A 23,205-nucleotide genomic window follows, 5' to 3' on the forward strand; every position below is an offset into this window, starting at 1 on the left:
TTTGAAAAAGTCTTAGAGATGTATTCCTTTAGAGGTCAAAGCTTTCCAAGATTTGTTAAAACCACCAAACTTCACACGGCTTCAGGCTGTGCTTATACTCTGGGACTTCATAGTCTCCTTCCTGTTCCACCATTATATTTCTATTCATCCACTGTTTTAAAACTCTTCTGCCTAAATATCACTACACTTAACAGGGTTCAGCTTTGAAATCGAACAACAAAGAGTTGCTTGTTCTTCTGTTTCTATTCTTGCCCTTTTTTAATGCTCAATTTTCCATAGAAGTACATTCATTTGACTCTTGCTAAAGCTAGAGCCAATCAATTTAGAAGCCGCTTCAGGCAGTACCGGCTAGGGCCGCGTGTGCTTGGTGTACTGATAGCTCATCCCTATCCTTCCTCTTTCCTCCCGCTTTTAATCCTTTTATCCAACTGAATTAACACAGCCACTTCGAAACTATTCCCACTACTACAACTTTCCAGCTACAGCTTATAAACTTTAAAACTGCTAACCTGTAATTCTATGTAAGTTAAAGCGAAATGCCAACTTTATGGTGTCCTGAGCTGAAAAACATAAGCCAAAAAAAAAAAAAAACGTTATCTGTACTCATACAATTTCTTTTTCTGACAGAGCTTTACAAGTGTTTATACCTGTGCTGCACAATCAGGAATTACAGTAAAGCTTGTGGCATTAGACTGAACTAACCTGGACTAAAAGAAAGAGTGAAGAGAAAAAAAAGACCAGAACCAGAACTAGAGTACATTTGAAACCATACACAGTACTCTGTTTCTGATAGTGTCACTTGGCAGTCACCAACGCTACTTTGTTTTCTCTAGTACTGTTACTCTTTAGCACTCTGTACCTTTATTGCAATATTATATAATAACAGTTACTATAATATTATACTATTCCTGCACTCTAAAATGCTCTACACCGAGCCTCATCTCATGCATTACTATTTCAGTAAACCTTATGTAAGCTGTGCGAAGGACAAATAAATGCAACTTGACTGGATACGTCAGACAGATGGTCAGATTTACATTTTACAATCTATAGCTATGGAAAGAAGTTAATTATTAATAATGCGTTGCTAAATATTGCACACACTATGATCTGACTCTTCAGAAGCTGAGCTCCCACCAGGCATTATATCAGACATATCATTTCAGCAGCGGCTCCGACTGCTAACCATGTTTATAAATAAAACTGCACATTTAAACAGCCCAACCGTCTAAAAATACAAATGTCAGCTGGGTTAAATCTGACGCTCTGCTTATTTCTGCGATTCATATCTGGGCCCTCAAAATAGTTAAGCTTCATCGAGACATGCTTATTCATCTGTTTGGTGTGCTGCTAAAAGCGACACATGAAGAGTAAGAGTAATAAGAGCAGAGAGCTAAAGTGGGCTGATGGGTAATGGAGGCTGGGCTGAAGAGAGAATATGGCTGGTAGCGAGGAAGAGAGATGCAATGTAGTATTTTCTGGCTTGAATGCTCTCTCTGAAGCTAACCGCCATCAAACCTGAGAGCAATACTACACACACATTAACTTAAGAGATTCGGATGGTGGGTGCTTGGTGGAGTGGCCTCTCCTGTCCCCTGTAATTACCATTAGCATAAAAAGACAAAATTCGGCACCCAATCTTCTCTTTTTACCTCTCATATTTCTCACTAAAGGCTACAGAATAATAAATAGTACAAAACCAACTGGGAGCTATGTTTACGTGAAGCTTAATACTCCACAAATGTAAGAGATACCTCAATAAAAAAAACATTATGCAAACACCTCAAACAAAAATAATCGGACTGAGCACAATCCAAAAGAATGCCTAAATAATCAGATAACTGACATGTAAATCAGAGAATTTGTATAGTCGGATTCAAAAATGTAGATTTTCATTTGCACCACAGAAACGGTTGGGGGGGCTGTGAAGCGGTGCAGCAGTGCTGGTTTATTATCATTTAGAAAATATCGAAGTATTTCAAAGTATTATGTACATTTTAAATGAACCTTTTTAAAATATATTTGCAGTCTTCCCTTTAATTGTTTTAGCAATTCTGTATTTTATACCGTTTTTAATTGTTTTATTTTTTTCATATGTAGTTATTTAAGTACTTAGATGTAATACTTTTTATTTTATTTTAATTTCTTTTACCTATATTTAATTCAATAATGTTTTAGTTTTAGTCAAAAGTAACATCACTGTGGTGGGGTCTTTTTAACATTCTGAGAAATAAAAAGATTGTTAGGACACAAGAGATATGAAAAGCACATAACGACTTCAAATAAAAGTTGCGGCCAAGCTCTCTAAAGACTTCTTGTTGCTATGGTAACACTAAATGCCACACTTTTGCATGCACTGAATATATGTTTGGCAAACGTAAACAGATACTGTCATCAGACTGCAACTGGAACACGCACTCAGACTGAATTTATTCAGATGAATGAGCCTGTCTAAAGGATAAAACGAATGTTTTGTTAATACAGAATATTCCAGCAGAAGAAGCCAATATGATGAAGAATTGAAGAAAAGGATTTGTCTTTTCATCTCAAGGACAAACCGCACCTGAGCTCAATAATGATATTCTCACTCACAGAGAGTGTCTTACCATCAGTAACCTGTGACCCCTGAGAAGTGCTGGGCTGCTGAGGTTCATCTGGTAGGTCACGGTCTGTTTGTGTCTCTGCATTCTGTAACTGCAGAGTCTGTGTCTGCGTCCCCTGTGATGTAACAGTGGGGGCAGGATGTCGTGGCTGCAGACCAATCGCATTCATCAAACCCATCTCTCTGTGGGACCTCCAATCAGTCCTGCTGTTCCTACAAACAAGACACATCCCACAGCAGGGTGAGTGATGACTACACCGAATCTTCACGCAGTCTTCAGAGGATTCTGGTCTGATCTGATATGACACAGAGTTAAATTCTCCACAGGGCTGGAGGAACTTTAGATGGAACGGGATGCGTGTCTATATAACCGCTTGCTTAATAAAGCTAAATCCATTCTGACAAAAGGTTGTTTTCTTTCATAGAAGTTTGTCAAGTCAGGATGTACTACAATAGTATGTACAGTTGGTCAAAGTTTACAACCCCTTTCAGACTCTGCAAAATGTTAATTATTTTACCAAAATAAGAGGGATCATGTATGTTATAAGAGTGTATTTTTTAATTTAAGTTTGAAGGACTGTAGAAAAACAGACAGACAGGCAGTGGATGACCATTACTATCAGTTATGCCTAATCATGTGATGCCAGCAGTCTTATGTTGCTGTGGCCTTCCTCTCGGCCACCTGCTCCAGCCATGAGACTGGATCTAAACTGTAAAATATAATGGTCAGGATGGTGATACTTTGAGAGGAGATGGATACTCCATCACGATTTAGGGTGAAGCACTGCTGCTGTAGAGTGAACTAAGATGTCTCATTAAGACAATTGTGGACAAGCATGGCACCAGCGTGTCAGGAAACGAAGACCAACAAGATGGAAACAGCAGTAACACACCTCACAGGCATTTTTATTATTTTTTTTTTTTACCAAAAAAGTGTCAGCAAAACAAGCTGGATTCATGGCTGCTGTGATGAAGCTTAATTAGCAGCAGCCGTGCCTCACAGCTGTGCTCCACTATCACGCCCATCCACTAAGTGACACGCTGCTGTTGCCCGGGCCTTGGAGGGCTGGTCGGTGCTAATTTGATGGGAGGTGAATTCTCACTCACACCATATATACTACATCGCAACAGAGTAGATGAAAGAGTATTAATGAAACAACGCTTCCTTAATAGCATGTTACACACACACATTGTAATATATATATATATATATATACACAGTATATATTATATTATTGATAGTAAAATCAGCAACAACAAAAATTGAACAATGAAAGTCCATACTCACCCTGCCCCGTCTCCAGGCCTGCTGCTACTGGTTCCAGCCCCTCCACCATTATTGATGGTGAACATTCTCTCAGAGTGTTCAGAAGTGCCGTTCCTATCTGAGTGTACATCACTGAACGGTATATTCCCATGGCCACATAAGATAAGCAGACAAAGAAAGAGAAAGTAAAAAGCAGATGTAATCCAGGTAAGGCTCATCATATACTGTGCAAGAAGAAAAAGGGCGACCTTCATTTCTCAACTCAACAGAAGCTAAAGGTTTAAAATACCTTTTAATTCTAAGGTGACACGCACTGGAAGTAATTAACTGCACAGAGGTAAATAAAAACTGAGAAGAAAGAAAGAAAGAAGGAAAAAAAAAAAGGGCAAATGTGTTTTCCTTATTAAAAAATAATAATTAAGAATCAGACAAGCATTCCATGCATTAGGTTAAGAAAATGTGCCCTTTGACTTTGGGAAACCCTTGTTTTACTTTGTCGGGTTTAAATACACAGAGAAATACTTCAGCAAACAAGGCATAAGAACAAAGAGCTGAGCTTAAACAACGCAGACTGAAAGAGAATCCTCTCTCTTTCTCGACTGTGTTAGAGCTGTAGTCCGGTGACTGCTCATTTGCCTAGCTCAAAGAAACTCGCTATAGTCCCCACAGACTCCCACAATGCATCTATGCGGCTCATTAGCATAGCACTGACAGTCCCGTAGTTGCCGAGTCTGACATCCACTTCATCCAACCGTCCCGCGCACCTGTCTCCAACCAAGAGTTCCTGAAGATGTTACCTCCCAACGGGCCTGTCCAGCACTCCTTCTTGCCCCCCTTTCCCTTCTACTATTCTCTTTGTCTGTTTGTCTCTTTCTCTTTTCTCTAAGGAAGTCTAACTAACTGAAAGCAAAACATCTCTCTGACTACTGTTTGAAGAGCGTAGCAGGTCAGAAGGTTGCAGAAAGTTGTTAGAAGTGATGAATACTCGCATAATATATAGCTAAGGTAATTAAGTTGTGAAAATAAATACATAAATAAACAATGCATAACACAGAATAACCACTGCTTCGAGCTGGTGGTGCTTTTTAATAGATAGGGGACAAGCAGTGAAGGCCTGCTCATGGTATTCTTGAACGTAATCAATATTTGTGCACTTAAAAATTGATCTTTTTCCAGGACATCATAATGAGTGGGTTTTCCCCAGCATGAGAGTAGGCTGATATCTGGAACCACTGGAGGCTAATTACCAGTTTCAGTCGGATCGATCCATCTCCTGCCAATGTCCATCATAAGCTGTAGAGTAACAGTCTTATTCTGACAGAGAGGAAGCAGTGTGTGGTCCTGGCTGAGGAAAGTGAAGATCATGTTCTAAACTTACACTACAGTCAAACTAGGGATGTCAATTTTCTATAATTTCCATAACCGATCATTATCTGAATTAACAATCAATTAACTGTTTAATCGTTAACCTAATAGCCTACTGCAAAATTAGTCTATAGTCAGCACGGCGCGTGGGGCTGTGACGAGAGATCCGCTTCTAGAAACCACCGGAGACGCAATGGTAAAACACACTGTTAGGCCTACCCATATGAAACGTTTTAATATGAGTATAATGACTCAAAGCATTATTATATCGTGACCATGCTTTTGGATTCATGCAAATTTTAACGCATGCACTAACCAAGCTGGATGATTTGTCTTTTTTTTTCCAAATCCCGGCTGTCTCATCCTCTATTGCCAGATTTATGCTATTGTTCTTCATTTCTAATCACTGTTTTCTCATCTCTTACTGTAACATTTTTCGAATTCATTACTGAAATTGTTCTTAATGTAGTATATAATGTTACAAAAGCTTTTTATTTCAGATAAATGGTGATCTTTGGATCTTTTTCTATTCACCAAAAAATCTAATTCAAATATTGATAATAAAAAATGTTTCTTGACAGCTAATCAGAATATTAGAATGCTTTTTGATCATGTGGATCATGTGACAATGAATAATGATAGTGATAATGTAGAAAAGATGCTAAAAATTCACCGAACTGCGTGCATTGAGATGTCATGAAGAATGCAATTAATTCTGTTAAGAAGTCAGTGTAGAGACCAGCAAATTATTCAAGTTCAAGTCAAGGTGCACATGCATCCAATTATGTCCAAAACAAACCAAGACCATGTGCTTACTCCAGATGAGAGTGTCTAAAATAACAAAATATAATCAATTGCATTATAATCAATTAAGCTGTCTACAAATGAGAAATATCACACTTCTATATTAGGTACAGTCCTCCAGGACAGAGATGGGCACCCTGGGCATCAAACAACATCATGACACAAGCAAAGGTGCATTCACACCATATAGTGTGAATCTAATTACTATAATTATGAGATTCCGACTTGTTTAAAGCATTTAGTTTCTTGTAGAACACGTAATTGCAACCTGACCACTGCAACATCATGCGGAAACCAAACGCCAGTCCCTTCAGCACCAAAATCACCACTTCTCAGTTATTGTTAATGTCTTAATTCAAAAATACTCTAAAAATACAAAACATGCAACACTGTTTAATACAGCTGGTTTAATTACTATACCTACTATCCTGCTGAAATTATACCTTTATTAATAATGAATTTGCATAAAAACCATTACTTGTTGCATTGCCAATTTTACTGATTTTACTCAAAATAGTTTCATCTTCATGTTACCAAAGAAACACATTATTCTCAGTCTTATTGAGAGGACGTGACCAACCGAGTAGATCATTATGGGTTATCTAGTAATTACGGTAATTACGGCAAGAATTGACTGCAGCATAAAGCCTTTGTTCTAAAAAACATAGTGTGCATACAAATTATTCACCTAATTTACTTCATGTATTCAAACGCTTCTGTATGTGTAGGAGCATGTCTGTTAAGATAATGAATTTTGTGCTGATGACTGTCAACAAAAACCTTTGATTATATTTAATAATTTATTATTACATTTTTAGGTCCCACTTTATATTAGTTGGCCTTATACTACATGCATTAACATTTAATACACTTAACATTGTACTTTTTAAACATACCTGCATGTTATCACATCTATAACTTATCACTGTTATAATTACAATGTCGACCCATCCCTTACACCTTTACCCACCCTTAAACCTACCCATACCACCAAACCTGCACCTAACCTTGAATAGTTAAGGCCACCTAATCCAAATTGGAACCAATTTGTATATTTTACACCCACTGTACATTAATGGTAACGTTTATATAAACACGATCCCTCTGTGGTTCTGCAGCTCCTCTTCATAATACACTTGCGTCATATGCTGGCCTTTACGTCAAACATGAACTCATGAACCCACGTTTGACAGGTGACGGAAAAGGTGATTTATAATGTAAAATGTTTATTAGTATTTTCCTCACACCCAACTGTCGTTTTTCTTTAAAAGACATTTAGATTCATCAACTGCAGTCATACGGATTTTCATCATGTTCACCGAAGGACCCATTCACTTCATTTTCCAACATTTTTGGTTATACAGATAAGAATAATAGACATTCAGAATCTGTAAAGACTACTCTTATTTGTGTGCACTCACAATAGCAACAAAACATTGTACCGTTGTAAAATAATGAAAGCAATCAGGATGCGCTCTCTGTCTGCTTGAACCGTGAACTTGAGCTCGAAACGCTGTGTTTGCTTGCCTTGCAGACTTAAAAAAAATATCTATAGAGAAAAATCTACTTTCAAATAAACCAATTCAAATGGAAAACAGGTATTCTCACATTATGTAATCTATATGAAACGTGTATATAAGCGCATCCACTACTGCAGAGATGACAGGTCAGCATCGCCGACTTCATCTCTTAAACTGAAAACAAAGAAAGCACTAGTATATCACTGAAGTATTAAAATGTTAATGCAGCCTCCTTACTGTTTTCCCTGACACATTTATAATCATTACTTCTGTCGGTGTGCCTTGGCGAGATTTATGTATGTGCTTAAGCATTTATTAGGCAATGTAGGCAATTGAAGGCAGATTAGTACTATTTTAACAATTTATTAATAAATGTATGATTAGTCAAATAATGCTTCAAATGAATAACTGCTAGTTAACCAGAAAATTATTTAGTCAAAGACAGCCCTAGGGAGTAACCCCTTAAAGTGTATTACTGTAGCTCACAAGCTTTGAATACTAGGGAATTTATGAACTGATAAATATATAATTTATAAATTGGTGTGGATCGACGTGTCTGCCAAATGCATGCATGTTATGTAAACAATGGACCGGTGTAGTGCCAAAATCAGACTCTTCTGAAAATTAGTTGTGAGAAAATTTGATAGCATTTCTTTTTGTGGTTAAATTTAAAATGACAAAATGTGACAAAAATAATTTAAAGTTCACAATTATCAAGGCGCAAAACATTATACTGACTGGGAACCGGACACCACACACTAGTACATAAACTACAAATAAAGATGTGAGCTTGTGTATGAAGCATTTTCGGTTTTCTCTAATTAGCAAACTATTTGCATTAATGAAGAGAGAGTGTGTTTGCATTGTCGAGACAATGTTTTTGCAGCAACGTGGGCTTTTTGTATCTACGGTAACCTTGATGATAATTATGAGAAACTTGCAGAAAAGCAACATCCACAGCCAAGCTGCAAATTATACAACCAAATACAGTGGAGGGAAATGATCCTTGAAGTGAATTAATTAGTGTCTGTTTCGCTAACAAACACCAATCACTTGAAGGAAAACTTCTTTTAAAACTGCTGAAGAACTGACAAAACCAAAAAGGTTTTTGAGATGTATGACATTCATTTACATAAACATAAAAGAGAGCAGTTCTCACCAGAAAACAAAAACAGATGGGCAGAGAAAAGACAGACTGAGTTCAACATTCAAAATGCTTTTATATGCACACCATTTTTAACGCGACTTGTTTTACCATGGTTAACATTACGAATCATTTCTCATTTAATGTTGACCCACACCTAGATGAGTTAGGGGCTCATTATCTTTGGCAAGCAATCAACTTGAGGAGTCCAGCTGGTTTTCTTAAAAAAAAAAACACTTACAACAAAAAGGACAGAAAAAGTGATTTATGACCCACAAGTAAGCTATGGAGGGATGGATAGGAGACTCACACAGGTCTGCAGATGACCAGATCTCCTTTGTTGGTTCCATAAGCAAGCCCAAGCCCCGGTTCTGGCAGCCACCGTGCAGAATTTATACTGACGTGTCTTCGCTGGTCTGGGGCCATTGGATAAACCACATCAAACACCCTCTGAAAAATATACAAGAACACACCTGTTTAAAGTAGTTTCGCTCATTCTATCAGTCGCCAGCGTCTCCCATCATCCTCTCTGCTGTAGACTGCAGTCTCTGTCAGAAATGACAACAGTGCTAGCATAACTGAGAAGAGGCTAAACTGTGAAAAGTCAAATCTCTTTCTCCAAAGTACTCTTTCTCTTTCTTTCCAATCCATTCCCCCGTCCCTGTCTGTCAGCCTTGGCATACTACTTACACTCCACTGGCTCTAGAAAAAAAGGACAAAAATAGGACAAGCTCATGTCTGCCAGAGAGAGAGAAATCGGTCTCATTCATCTGCAGATGAGTGATCAACAGACAAACTCTTTCTCTCTCTCTTTACTCTAGACGCAGGAAATTCAGGACAAGGATAAAAGCCACAAAGTCTGGCGGTTCAAACAGTCTCTTTAAGAAAAAAGAGTGTGAATAAGAGGGCAGCACCTGAACGCTTTGTGTTTGTGCATCCGGACCCAGTAGCAGTAGTGCTAATATATGCAGCACAGATTACTTACCAGAGGTTCCTAGGGATTCATTTTTAAATCAGTTATTAGTTATCCACACATTAAATGTTTGGGGTCAATAAGAGGTTTCTGAAAGAAGAAGTATTTAATGCTCAACAAGTCAGTCTTTATTTAACTCAGAATACGGTTAATAGTAATACTGTGAAGTGTTATTACAATCTGAAATTAATTTTTTACGTAACATATTACTGCAGTGGCAAAATTTTTTTTTTTTTTTTCTGGAGCTACTCCAGTCTTCAGTGTCCACATGATCTTTGACAAATCAAGAAACATTTCTTATTACTAGAAATTCTGAAATAGTTGTAATGTTTAATATTTTTGTAGAAATACATTTTTTTCAGGATTCTTTGATGAATATAAAGTTCAGACGAACAGTATTCCCTTGAAACAAATCTTTTGAAACATTAAAAAATATTTACTGTCACTTTTGATCAATTTAATCTTTTGCTGAATAAAAGTATTAATTTCTTTCAAAAAAAAAAAAAAAAATTCCACATGGCCACTGTAAAATTCTTTTAGTTCCTAAATAATACATTGCTCATTAAACAGGCATTAACTGCCAGTTACCCATCTAAAGCCACCTAACGTGAAAGTAGTGTGCATCAGCACTGTTAGAGAATACTGGCAGGTAAGTGGCATGATAAGTACATTAAAACAACCTGAGAATGAAAATGACTATTACATTAAAAAATTAATTATGTTGAAAAAGTTGTTCACAGCAAAGCTGAAGATAAAGCCTTGGGCTAACCTTTGTTCATTTTCTTTCCACTCTCCGGTGTATAATTAATCCTGCTAATAAGCAGACACATTAATGGTGCTGATGTATTAAATTTATTCATTATCTACCATATGAGAAAATATCACTTAAAATAAACAAACAGAAAGATCTATTCTAATAAATAAAGACGTGAGCGGAAACCGAACATAATTATAGAATGGAAAATGATAGAAACTATTAAATATACATAAATAACATGCTGTGCAATATATTAATAAACATATCGTGAGTGAGAAACGTCTCTTTAAATGAACACTCATAAAAGCTGAAAACACAGAAAATGAAATGCAAAAAAGTGCTGTTGCTATGGCTACAACTGAAATCAGGCACCCTTTAAAAGATGTTGCAAATGTATATAGTGGTTAATACGCAGAGAAGAAGCCTCTTGTCATTTTTTTAGTCCAGGTGTTTTAATATTTACAAATTAGACAATAGAAACTACATTTTGTTGTTACTTTAGACTTTTGTAATGTCTAAGCAAAGTATCTAAACACAAGTAAAATAATTCATTTTCATGTCAAATTAATATATTCACAACTACTCCACTTTTTCTCAAAAAAGCCAAAAATATTTTACTCCAGGTAAAGTGTAAAGAAGCCCTATAAGCCCCAATATTTTTTGACCTAAACTTAACAAAAGGTGTTTTGTTAAGATCCTGACTTCAATTTGACATCGCTCACATTGGTTAGCTTGGAAGCATTCTACACAGAGTTCCTGGAAAAATATTTTACCAACAATAGCACACAGAAAACCTGAGCTCTTACTTAACTCAATCTGACAGTTCAAATGGTTCTGGTTCTTGCAGTTCCTACAATGATGTTTAAGCGGTCCATTAGTTGTTCGAAAAACTTTTATCTCAGTCTAACATAAAATGCAGAGAAAAGTTCAATGAAAGTAATTCTGGGGAAAAAAAAAATACTTCACACAGAGACGTGAAAGACTGACAGTCAGGAAGCAGACCTGTGAAGTTCAAAGACTCACCATTAACTCATATAAGATATAAGACTGCAGCATTGTCCACTTCATTACATCACCTCTGGTAGTGATGTACAAAAACCATTAGAGCTGAGAAAGGGTGCTTGAGAGCGTCTTTAAGAGACTGAATTCATGTATGGATTATATTTTAAATACAGCTCAAGCAGCAGTAACTACGGTACTAACCTCCTTTAAGACCATCACAGTTTCTGATTAAGACATTACTGTAAGAACTACACTGTGGTGGGCTAGCCTAATTAAGTGGAAACTGTATATTTTGAATACAAATGAAGCTTAGGAAGAAACACACATAGACGTGAGCAGGGAGCACTGATGAAATAACCACAAAGACCCATGAAAACATGAAGAAGTGCTCACTGCACGCCGGCTTTCTAACCTCTGTGGAGAGAGATTTGGTGTTGTATGTTTAGAGACTGAACAAGGATAAAAATGAAGCTCTCCTGCTCCATCGCTTTCAAATTAATCCACGTTCAGAATCCTGCCATGAACACAGCTTACAAAAACAAAAGTCAACCATGTAGATATTTCCATTTATGCCCTTCGCTCCACACAAACGCACAGTTTTCCCACTTCTCTCTCGCTCTCTATTTCTAAGAGAGCGTATCTAGGTCAGGTTCCTACTCAAAGGCTTTTCTAAACCCCAGGCTCCCCCCTCTGCTGTAGAGAGCACAGAGAGCTGATCTACATAGGGCAGACCACCAGTAATAACCAAACATCACAATAATCAAATGTCATGAAAGGAATGACTAAATTGACTAAAAATGGAGAAAAAAAAGGTGAAGTAAATGGGTTTTGTGGCTTGGCTAACTTTGAGAGTGATTTGGAAAACATTTAAATGAAAAGTGTGTGAATTCATATAAAGAAAAATACAATACTTTTTGTTATACATTTTTAGATGTAAGTCTTACTGTTTGAGAAGACATTTTTTTTATTTATTACATTTTTAATCATTTAAATAGTTTATTTTTGCCTTTATTATGACAGGACAGCAACACTGACAACCTACATAGGAAGCCCATCTAATTGTTTTGGGTTTTTGCTAATTGTAAGATAAATGTACAGGTTACCAGTTTAACTTTACAGAGCTTCATTTCATTTTAAGAAGGTATGGTGGTTAAGGTTTTAGGTTTTCTTTTTTCATAAGGCATGGTCACACATCTTTTCACGTCGTCGTGACAGTATTGAGAGCTGTGGCGGTCTCTAAAGAAGAAGTGAGGTCAGAAGTGACATACCCTCATGGACGTCTCTCCTCCGTGGGGCTGCTGCAGTCTGAAAACCTGTGCCACCATATGATCGGTGATCTGATGCAGCAGGATGCGGCGAGATGCCAGACCTACCATCACGTAATGACCCATTGGAGACAAACTGACAGAGATGGCATTTGGACCTGTGACAAATACACATGGACACATTGACTAAAACTACAGGCTAGGCCAAACATTCATTTTAACAAGACTGGGATACAGGACTGTGTTTAGTCTAAACACTTTTTGTTAAAGTGGCCCTATAATAAAGCAATGCACTGAATGAGCTAGCTGAGAAGTAACTACATAAATATAGTCAAATCATAGCGGTAAGCCGATTGTGGAAAAGAAAAAAAAAAAAAACTAACTAAAGTGATGAAAATCCAGGAAATGTATTTTGAACCCTATTAATACAAAAATTTTCATTTTGTGCATTATTAATTGCTGTAAGTGTTACAACCAGAGCATTCAGACCAATCTGTTAAGCGTGAAATTAGAAAAGTTCACACCTAGACCTGCTCAGACTGTAATTATAGCTAATATAATTTTTCATCCTAAAACCTAATTTAATTTCATAGCCATTTAACTTTAGAAATCATCCTTGCTTGGCGTGTGCAAGAGCCAAAGAGTGCTAGCGATGTGATCAGCAAATGGAAATGAACGATTTAGTATTGAGGACCCTGGTTGATTGCTCTCATTAATCCACTGTTACTGGATAGGAAGAATGATAGTTCCTTGAGGCCTGTACTGCCGATGACCATCCCGCAGAGAGAGAGAGAGAGAGAGAGAACAGCGTTTCAAATCACTTTAATCTAAAACATGCCGGACTCATACTTCCTCATCATTGGTTTCCATTAGCAGCCTGGTCCCAGCCCTGCCTTCATTTGGCTTTTAAATGGGAACTATCTAATTAAAGCTGCCTCTAAAAGAGCTCCATCACTGCTGTCTGTTCAGCCAATTAGAGCGAAAGTGAGAGCACAATGCAAACAGCCGTGTCCCTTTGCATTCGATTTAATTAAGCACAAGTTTAAAATAATTTCGGCTCTGATGGCTCAATCAGTGTCTTAAACCCTCATCAGCACAGGGAGAAGAGTCATGTTTTACAAACTAACTGCCCTTATGAGGTCAAACGGGAGTCATGTCTAAGGGTCACTCACCAAATCTCTTGGAGTAGAGCATCTCTCCCAGGTTGTGTGAGGCCAGGGAGTACACAGCCAAGATGCCCTCATCGGGAAAACCCCTCTGACTGCTGGGAATGAACACAGCCAGCAGCTGCCCGTCTGCTGAGATATCACAGCTCGCGTCATTGTAGATCTTACAGTTGGGCACCAACACATTTACGGACGCTAAAAAAGAAATCAGACACAAGAGTCTGAATTAGTGTTGCACCGATGTGGAAACTGCATCTGATAATGATAATCAACGATTATATGAATTTTGAAGGCAATGTATATTGGCCAATTTTACATTATTATTTTGCAAGACTGATTACACGACATGCAAATAACACCAAACATCACATACAGATCATATACAAAGGATTTGAGAATATTTTAATATATGTACAGCTACACAAAACAATCTGATCTTTTAATGAAAGTTATATGGTAGATACATTTTAATAAAGTTAAATGTAGGGGGGAAATACATAGACTCTGAGCAAACATTTTCTTTATTCTTTACAAGAAAACACATTTTTTCTGGTACAAGCCAACACACACATTTTGATTTGGAGTGGTAAGAACAAAATAGACAAAGGCAGAAGGGATTCACCCTGTGATTTATTCACTATACAGCACTGCCTCGAGTACTTACTGCTTTTATAAAACGGTTGCCACATAATACAAAATATTAAAACTAAAAATATATGTATTGAATAAAATACCGTCTCAAATGAAGTCTGATGACGCAAATTTAAATTTGTGGCCCTTCACATTTTGTGTAGTTTAAATGTGGTCTGCTTGGCCTCTGAACCGGAGTACCCCTGCCTTAGAAAGTTTTTTTAGAATAAGTTGCAGGATCTTTAAATGTCATATTTTGAAAATCAAGTCTGCTGTATTTAAACTAAACATTAAGCTCCACTTTTTTTTCTCAGAGCAAGCACAGTAAACTAGCAAGTTCATAAAATTGTCAGCCTCTGCATCTGCCAGATTTCCATTTTTGCGTCCAAATCTCTGTTTGCAAACGAGCACTACTCTGTGTAACAATCTTTTTGCTAAATTAGCAGAAGCTGCAGAATTGCCATAAGTTGAGCAGCAATAAAAGTGATTTAGCGACTAACAGAAAGCCACATCTGTTCAGCCCACACTAATGAATAAGAGAGCAGAGTGGCAGGAGAGAGAGAGAGGGATGTCTGTACGTACCCTTCTCATTTCAGCACATAAACCTCACGCACACACACATAAAAGACATCCAGTACTACCATTCTGCCAAGCAGGATGCAGAGAGAAAATGATGTTTCTGGTCTGGAACCACATGTCAACTCTAAAATTAATTTCGATTCCTGTTTTCATTTTCTGTTATACACATAGCATAATCCGTTACTGTTTCCATGGCAATTTGCATCCTGATGAAGCCATCTTTCAACACACAGAATAGTAGTAATATTCAGAAAACAAACACTGTGTAAACACAGGGATATTACAACGCAAATGTGAGTGAGCTGAGACAGCTGATTCAAAACAACTTGTTTAGATGAAACGATTTATTCAAAGCATTAACTGAACAATAACATGCTGCTCTGGTCTCATGCATCAACGTGTGTCATTGCGCAGAGGTCTCAGAATAAAGCATCAGGTGTGTGTGTGGGAGGTGTAATTAGGGCTATTTGTGATTTAGAATGGGAGCGTGTGATTGAAGTGTTTGTCATTTTGCTGGAGAGCGAGTGTGAGTGCGGCCGGGCGGCGCTGGAGAAAGTGTGAGGGCACAAGCTAAACAAGAGCAGGTGAGTTTTGGCAGGTGACTGCAAGTCATTATGCACATTTAGAAAGATGGATTTGTTTTAATCACCCAGTGTGTGTTTGTGTATCTGTGTGCATGTGTTCACAGAGTAAGGTCAAGAGGAGTCTGAGAGGACAGGAGGGGAGATTTAAGCAGGAGTGTGTTAATTAAATAGGGCAGTAATTTAGTGCAGTGATGAGGCTGCAGCCGAACAGGACCAGCATTTCACTCTCTGACACACCTACAACACACACACACACACACACACACACACACACACACACACACACACACACACACACACACACACACACACACACACACACACACACACACACACACACACACACACACACACACACACACACACGTCCATCCACCCACCGTCACTCATGCCCACTCATTCACTGCAGGCCAACACGAGCAATGGAGAGAGGAAGAGGGAAACTGTTTTTTGATAAAAAGAGCAATAGAAGCGATGATGAAAAGTCACCACCTGCAGTTATGAATATGGTATCTCAAATGCACACAGAAAATAAAATAAAATAATAATCACCAGATTTTTTTCTAAAAGCCTCCCTCTGCCTCTTACCTATATATATTCAGGGGTACACATCGTTTCAGTCGGGATCTCATGAGGAGATACGGTTTGGTGCTCAAACTGCACATTAATAGTCATTAAATATAATTGCAAAGAATATGATTATTAATAATAGTAATAATAATATTTTTGCATCATATTTTTTTAAATACAAAAATTAAGTAATATTTTTTTATTTTAATACGCAAAACGAGTTGTAAATAAAAATACAATTATTTTATAATACACTTAAAATACAATGCTAATAGTTAGTTTCTTATATATATATATATATATATATATATATATATATATATATATATATATATATATATATATATATATATATATATATATATATAAGTTTCTTCATTTGGTGGGTTGCGGGAAAGTAGGTATATATATGCTGCTGGTTTTAAGGCTGCCAAGTGAAGCACGTAACTGCATGAAAAACATTCAGTTTTATGTTATGCTCTGAAACTGGCAATGCATAACCTAGATTTATGTTTTTACTTTGAATGGACTCAAACTGTATTACAATTAGTTCTAAAATGGTGAATATGCATTAACAGCTGTCAGCCATGTCGGTACACAAATGAGCAGACTGAACTTTTTTTACTCAGCACATTTTTTGTTTTGGTCATGCATGCGCAAAACTTATCTGCACTGTCTAAATGCCTCTTTTTTCTGCCGTGTAAACATTTTTTTTCAAATATTCTCCAAAATGTTTTTCTATACTGCTAATATGAAAAAAGTACCTATTGATTTTTTTGCCTTTTTATTTGTTACAGCATTGGAAATAGTCTCAGAAAGACACTAGCTTTTTAGACACTTGCCCTTTCCGGCTTTAAGGTAAATGCTATCATCAATAGCTTTTTTTTTACATTCTAGATTGATAAATTTGGGAAAAAAACCCAAACCAAAACAAAACAAAAAAACCTAATCACATAATTGAACCTGCCTCTCACTATGATCAAGGTAAAATGAAATAAAGCTCTTGTCTTTTAGCAGAAGAGGGTCAAAAGGGCAGATTGTGTAACAGTCAGAGTAGGCCTACACTTCTGAAGATGGATAAGTGGCTCACGGCTTCAGTAGACAGAGTTCCCTACTGGATCTGAGTAATGAATGTGCTGGGGTAAAGTGACTGCTATTCTGGTGGCACTCCAAGGGAAGCCCAGACCACTGCCGTACAAGCTAAAGTATATTTTTATCATTTATGTTTGTGGGAGCATGGATGCAAGGATGTTCTTTAGGGTTTAGATTGGGTTTGTGGCTGACACAGAATGATAAACGAAGCGCTCAGGACTCCAGCTGCTGTGGACAGAGAGCATCTGGACAACTGAAATAAATCAGACTTTTACAGGCATATTTATACTGGATCCATTCCACGGGCCCAGCCAATGAGCTCAGACTGGTTTAGTCCAGAATTATTCACTCCAATTACACTCTCTGTCATTTGCAAAGTCATCTGAAACTATACAGTACAAAGTCATCAAGCGGTAAACCAGAGAGAACCGGACCAGTAGCGGCGACACAAGCAGTGACAGGGGTTTTCTGGGCTTGACTTCTGCAAAGGAGCTTGGGAAATGCGTCTAGGAGAGGGTCTCTTGCCACTGAGAGACTAAATGAGCAAGAATGAGAGACAGGGAAACAGATTGAAAGAAGCAGTGGATTAACATCCCTTCAAAAAAAGCATCCAGAATAACCTATTTTCAAGGTCGATTAATACCGAGCACACAAACATTCATAAAAGCATAAAAATCCTGCTTCCACACACATATATATACAAAAGCCCTTAAGATGAGAGAGAAGAAACACTGCTATAATAATATTCTTTTAAATGCCACAAAACCACAGACCTGATGTCAGTTTAAGTGTCTATTAATATCACAGAACCTGAAGGAAAAAATAAATACAGATAAAAATGAGAAATGAGATACATTAGCTATAGTCAAGGTACACCCTCTACTTTTTTTTATTTTTTTATTTGCTAATAGATTATGCTTTTACTCAAGGTGACGTCCAATACATAGAGTAAATTATAGAGACAATGCCCCTACATTAACATTAGCTTCTGTCCGGTGACAGTTCACGGGTCATTGATTTGAACCGGCCACATGTTGGTTACTTGCCAGACTGCGAAGCTAGTGTACATGCCCAAAACAAGAGGTCTTGGTTTAGACTTAATAATGCTTAACAGCATTAATTACACTTGTGTAACATACAATGGGGATTGAAGGGAAAGAGAGAGAGTTTTACTTTCTTCTCTGTGACAAGCAGGTGTTGGAAAATGTAGCAAATTGGCTCTCAGAGTAACAAGAGTATTTCTGTTTTCGTACTAAAATTCTGTCAGTAATAAACTGACAGTGAGAATTTACTTGATAAACTTACTTTAAAGAGTCTGAACATTTAAAACAGCACAGCAAGGAATATAACTGCATGCTTATAACGGTTCACTGATGAGCATTTTAATACAGTTACAGCATGTTAAACTACTACTATTAGTGTTGGGTGATACAGTAATCTTTCATATTGTCATATCGCTAACTACACAATGTTATGTGTTTGGTTGGGTGGGGGCAAGAGAGTCTCGCTGTACTTGTCACAGGCTATGTCATAACTATTTGGTGATTTTAAATCAGTCAAGTGGAAAAGTAGATTTATTTTTAACAGTTTAACGCTAAATATTGGACATAAACGAAAACGTTATAAAACGTTATTTTCAGGTAGCCTAAAGTTAAATTAAATAGATACAGTGCTCCGGACCACGCAACGATGATGGAGAATAAAAATTAATGTTTTTTTGTTAATGTGCTGTAAAGAAAACAAAATGTTGGTGACGGTGCAATTTTTATTCATAGCTGTTAAAGAAATGATGTCTAAAAGAGGTCTCTTTTAGCACTTTTGATATAATTTGTAAATAAAGGTTTATCACCCTGCAGTTAAATTTTGATGTGGGCTTAGCTTTAAAGTTTGTTTTTAAAACATTTCCAATGAAGAGAAGCCTCATTTGTGTATAAGTGAAATAGCGGAGGTCAAATAGCGGAGCAATTTGATAATAATATTAGGCTGTCTAATAATAATAATAATAAAAAACATTAAAACAACAATAGTTTTATAAATTAATAGGATGATGAGCCTAAAATCATCTTGACTATCAACAAAGACACTGCTTATTGGCATAACCACTATATATAAAATAAACTACTACTACTATAATATTGTAACATAGTAGCACAGTTGTAGGGGGCATGTCCTATTTTCTTCTGTGTTGTGGGGAGTACAGTTGTTTTCCCTGGGTGCCATTAGATTTTCGATGTTGGCCATCACAGATGAGATAATAAAGAGGTTGTGCTCTTTTTTTCATTGTAGACATCAAATGTAGACATGCTATTGAGGCCAAAATGTAATAAAGCAGCAGCTGCAAGCGCTTTACACTGTGCACTCGCTATAATATAGATGCAGCCTATTTCATTTCCTTTACAGCCGTGGGCATACATGCTGAAGCATTTTACATAAAACCTTCTTCATCATTCATCAGAAAAATTAATATTCATAGACTCTTGTTGCTTTTTTGCATCAATGGGTCTGGTATGTGTGTAAAGTATCTATTATGATCTTGAAGCTGGAGCTCTGCAAGCATCGAAAAAAGCCCCTCAGCTTCTGAGTATTTACTGAGAAATAAAAAACACCTTAACAGTACAAATCACAGCCTTGCACTGACGGTCCCAAATTTCATTTGGGGGTTTACTTTAAAAGTGTCACAAATATCCTCTTGCTGCACTAAAACCCAATGAGTTTGTTTTTACGAGAACGGCATGGAAGGGAACCTGCACATGCATAAAAAGAAAATTAAAATAGAGGGGGAAGGAAGGGGAAAAAAACCCAAAAAACAAATCTTATTCACAGAATGACGACCTGCTACACCTGCTTTGCTCTAACGAGAGAGGACTTTGTTTTAACAAAAAGAACTAGAGCGGAGCCTTTAATTTGATTTGACTCATAGCTCTTCTAATTAAAATAAAACTAGCATGTGCTGCTATCCCAGCAAAAGTCCACATAGCCCTTAGCAATTCTGTAATTTCAGTTAAGGCAACTCAGAGACATCTTTGATTTCAGGAACAGCAACATTGTAGGGCTTGGAAATGTTTTGTCTTTGATCCTCTGTTTTGGTCTTTATATAGAACAAAATGTACACAGGGCTAAAGATTTCATCTTAACCGTAACAAAGCAGAGGACGGGAGAAGAGCTGCTGGAGGCAGCATCATAAACGTCAGTGTTTACCTTCTGCTGCTAAGGCCTTGTTCCTAGCTTCCAAAAAAAAAAATAATAATAATTCTGACAACTATCCCTCTGCTAATTATACATTAATGAGATGGGTGGTGTTAAAATGATCAATCAGCTGTGATGGCTTACATTTAGTCCAAGTTACAATTACACTGATTTATGATCCCAGCAGATTCCTGACATTATTGACTTTGGAAGGATGATGTAAATGGTTCTTTAATATTAGAGTTACTACAGCACTCTGTAGCTTTATGAGCTAGATTTGGTCACAATCTCCATTGATATCTGAAAATTCCCAAAACACTCTCTGAAAAGCCTTGAAAATCCATCTTAACTGGTTCTGCAATTATCTTGTCTTTTATTGATGTGAGCCAACAAAGTTGGGCTTATGCTTTAAGAAATTAATACTTTTTTTCCCCAGCAAGAGTGTATTAAGTTAAGCAACAATCACATTTAAGATGCTGATGATATCTTAAAATATTTATATTTCAAATTAATTCTTATCTATTCTATTCAAATAAAAAATTGTTATAAAAATTAAGCATCATATTAGAATGGTTTCTGAAGGATCATGTGACACTGAAGACCGTAGCAATGGCCATCACAGAAATAATTAAATTGTCAAATGTATTCAAATAAACAATTTAATTGATCAAATATATGCAACCCTGAGAAGCATAAGATAATTTGTTTCATTAATTAAATGACCTACCTACTCCAAACTTCTCGATGGTACAGTGTAAAGCTTACAACCCTTAACCATGCTAAAACCTATGCTACCCTAATGACAATGTAGCTAGTTAATATTTAAACACATGGATATTTAGAATATTAGAAGATTTAGAAGATTAGTTAAATGAGCTTCATGGTTATTGACGCACATGGAAGCACAACACTTTTGTCCTAGACCTGACCTCGCAATATTGAAGCATGAGTGTTGCTGTTCTCTCTGCCTTGGATTAACCCCCATAATGGACTGTTGTTGTTTTATCTAAATACCTTCATCTTTGCTATTGTTTCAGGACCACTACAGTGGCATCTTTATATCATTTGGCACCAAAGCTGGTCTACGGCTCAAAAATCAACTAGATAATGAGAAGAAAGGTCACCTGGCACAAAAGAGTATGTATTATATTATACTGGCAATTAGTGGAGTTTACTTGCTTTGTGTACTTGTTATTAAACTTGCATGTACCTTGGAGTTCTGTATCACCACCAGAGCTTCAATGCAGCCAATCGTGTTCTCTGCTCTATTAAAATAATGGCTAACTTTGATGTAGAGCACTTCTACCCTCTGAACTTGAGACACTAATTTCAGATTCTTGAAGCCATATATTATCATGAAGTAGATGCATCAGAGAGCATGGAAACATCTTAGCTCATTAATATTTCTGCTCTTAGGCTGACTTGGCCAGAAAGTAGGTTTTTGAGGAAAGGGTAGTTAGTAAAGAGAATTCAAGCTCAAGTTTGATAATGAGCTAACTCAGCTAAAGGCCCATCATGCTCAGATGTCTTTGCCTCAGATTTGCATTATAATCTAGATTTATCCACCTCTGTAGGCAAAAATTAGTCCAAGGATAGTTTTTTTTTTTTTTTTTTTTTGGAATTGGCCAGTAGTTTGTTTTGTTCCAGAGTTTGGCAAAACAGAGACGAGGGAGGAGGTGGCTGTGGACAGCTGGTAGATGTCCAGTGCTACAGAGTATGTTGACTGCTCAGAAATATCAGTCATTAGTCACGCTGGCGAGTGATTCACCGGTCGTGCCTCCTGCTGCTGAACAATGTCATTATCGCCTCTTGGAGGTGCCTGTCCCTGCTCTGTCAGGTGATAGGGTGCAGAACCTTAATTGTGTGCTGGTTGAGGCAGGCAGGAAGGACTTTAGTGGGCAGCTATGTGACATCCCTCTTACAGGTCATTCTCTGACAGGATGAGGCATCTTGGAATACACAGAATGTATCAATGTTTGTTAAATAGAGCCTTTTCGAATTGGTTTGCTGGTTCCTAAAGTCCTCTGTTATTGATTTCTTACAGAAAGGTTGTCAGGGTTATAAAGTCCAACGCATCAGTTTGGTGGTGGATCAGACTGAGTTTTTTCCCTAATCATTTGTCTGGGGAACACTGTGTAGTGCTTATATGAACTTGGTGGAAGTGAAGTGTTGTTCAGAGTCCCCGAAGCCACTTAAGGTGTTCATATTTATGACTGTAGAAGCTGTTTGCATTTTCCTCAGTGTCAGGATTATTATACTTCACTTAACCAGAACTAAAACTAAAACCCATAAACACATTTGTTACTTGAAATTATACAAACTTTAATTAAAAAAAAAAAAAAATTATATATATATAATTAATATATGTTTTTTTTTAAGTAACTTATATTATATTACATAATATAAGATTTTTTAAATTACTTTTAATTACACTTGGTGTACATAAACAACAAAAAAAAATTATACAAATTAAATAGACATATTTGTAAAATTACTAAACCTTTAAGTAAAATTTAAATTATGAACAATAACTAATAGCAATTATGAACAATAACTAATTTAAATATTAATATAAACCATAATAGATTCACAATGATACCAAAATAACACTGTTCAAAGCTTCCTACTGTGCATTAGAGCAGATTAGAAATGCATTACTGCTTTGTTTTATACTATATTGGCCAAGGTTCACTTCTTCA

At 36.8% G+C, this 23,205-nt stretch overlaps 1 protein-coding gene across 5 annotated transcripts in view; it reads right to left on the reverse strand.

Moving 5' to 3' along the window:
* The window catches only part of ambra1a (autophagy/beclin-1 regulator 1a), a 64,734-nt gene that overhangs the window by 14,103 nt on the left and 27,426 nt on the right, over positions 1 to 23,205 (reverse strand). For all 5 annotated transcript variants that reach the window (XM_043244688.1, XM_043244689.1, XM_043244687.1 and 2 more), the window contains 5 exons: positions 13,872 to 14,060; positions 12,703 to 12,857; positions 9,013 to 9,152; positions 3,891 to 4,001; positions 2,607 to 2,815 (listed from right to left, as the gene is read on the reverse strand). In XM_043244688.1, the coding sequence (XP_043100623.1) occupies positions 2,607 to 2,815; positions 3,891 to 4,001; positions 9,013 to 9,152; positions 12,703 to 12,857; positions 13,872 to 14,060 (804 nt within the window). The remainder of the gene's footprint in view (positions 1 to 2,606; positions 2,816 to 3,890; positions 4,002 to 9,012; positions 9,153 to 12,702; positions 12,858 to 13,871; positions 14,061 to 23,205) is intronic.

This window comes from Puntigrus tetrazona, chromosome 7 (assembly GCF_018831695.1).
Source record: "Puntigrus tetrazona isolate hp1 chromosome 7, ASM1883169v1, whole genome shotgun sequence".
NCBI classification, from domain to species: Eukaryota; Metazoa; Chordata; class Actinopteri; order Cypriniformes; family Cyprinidae; genus Puntigrus; species Puntigrus tetrazona.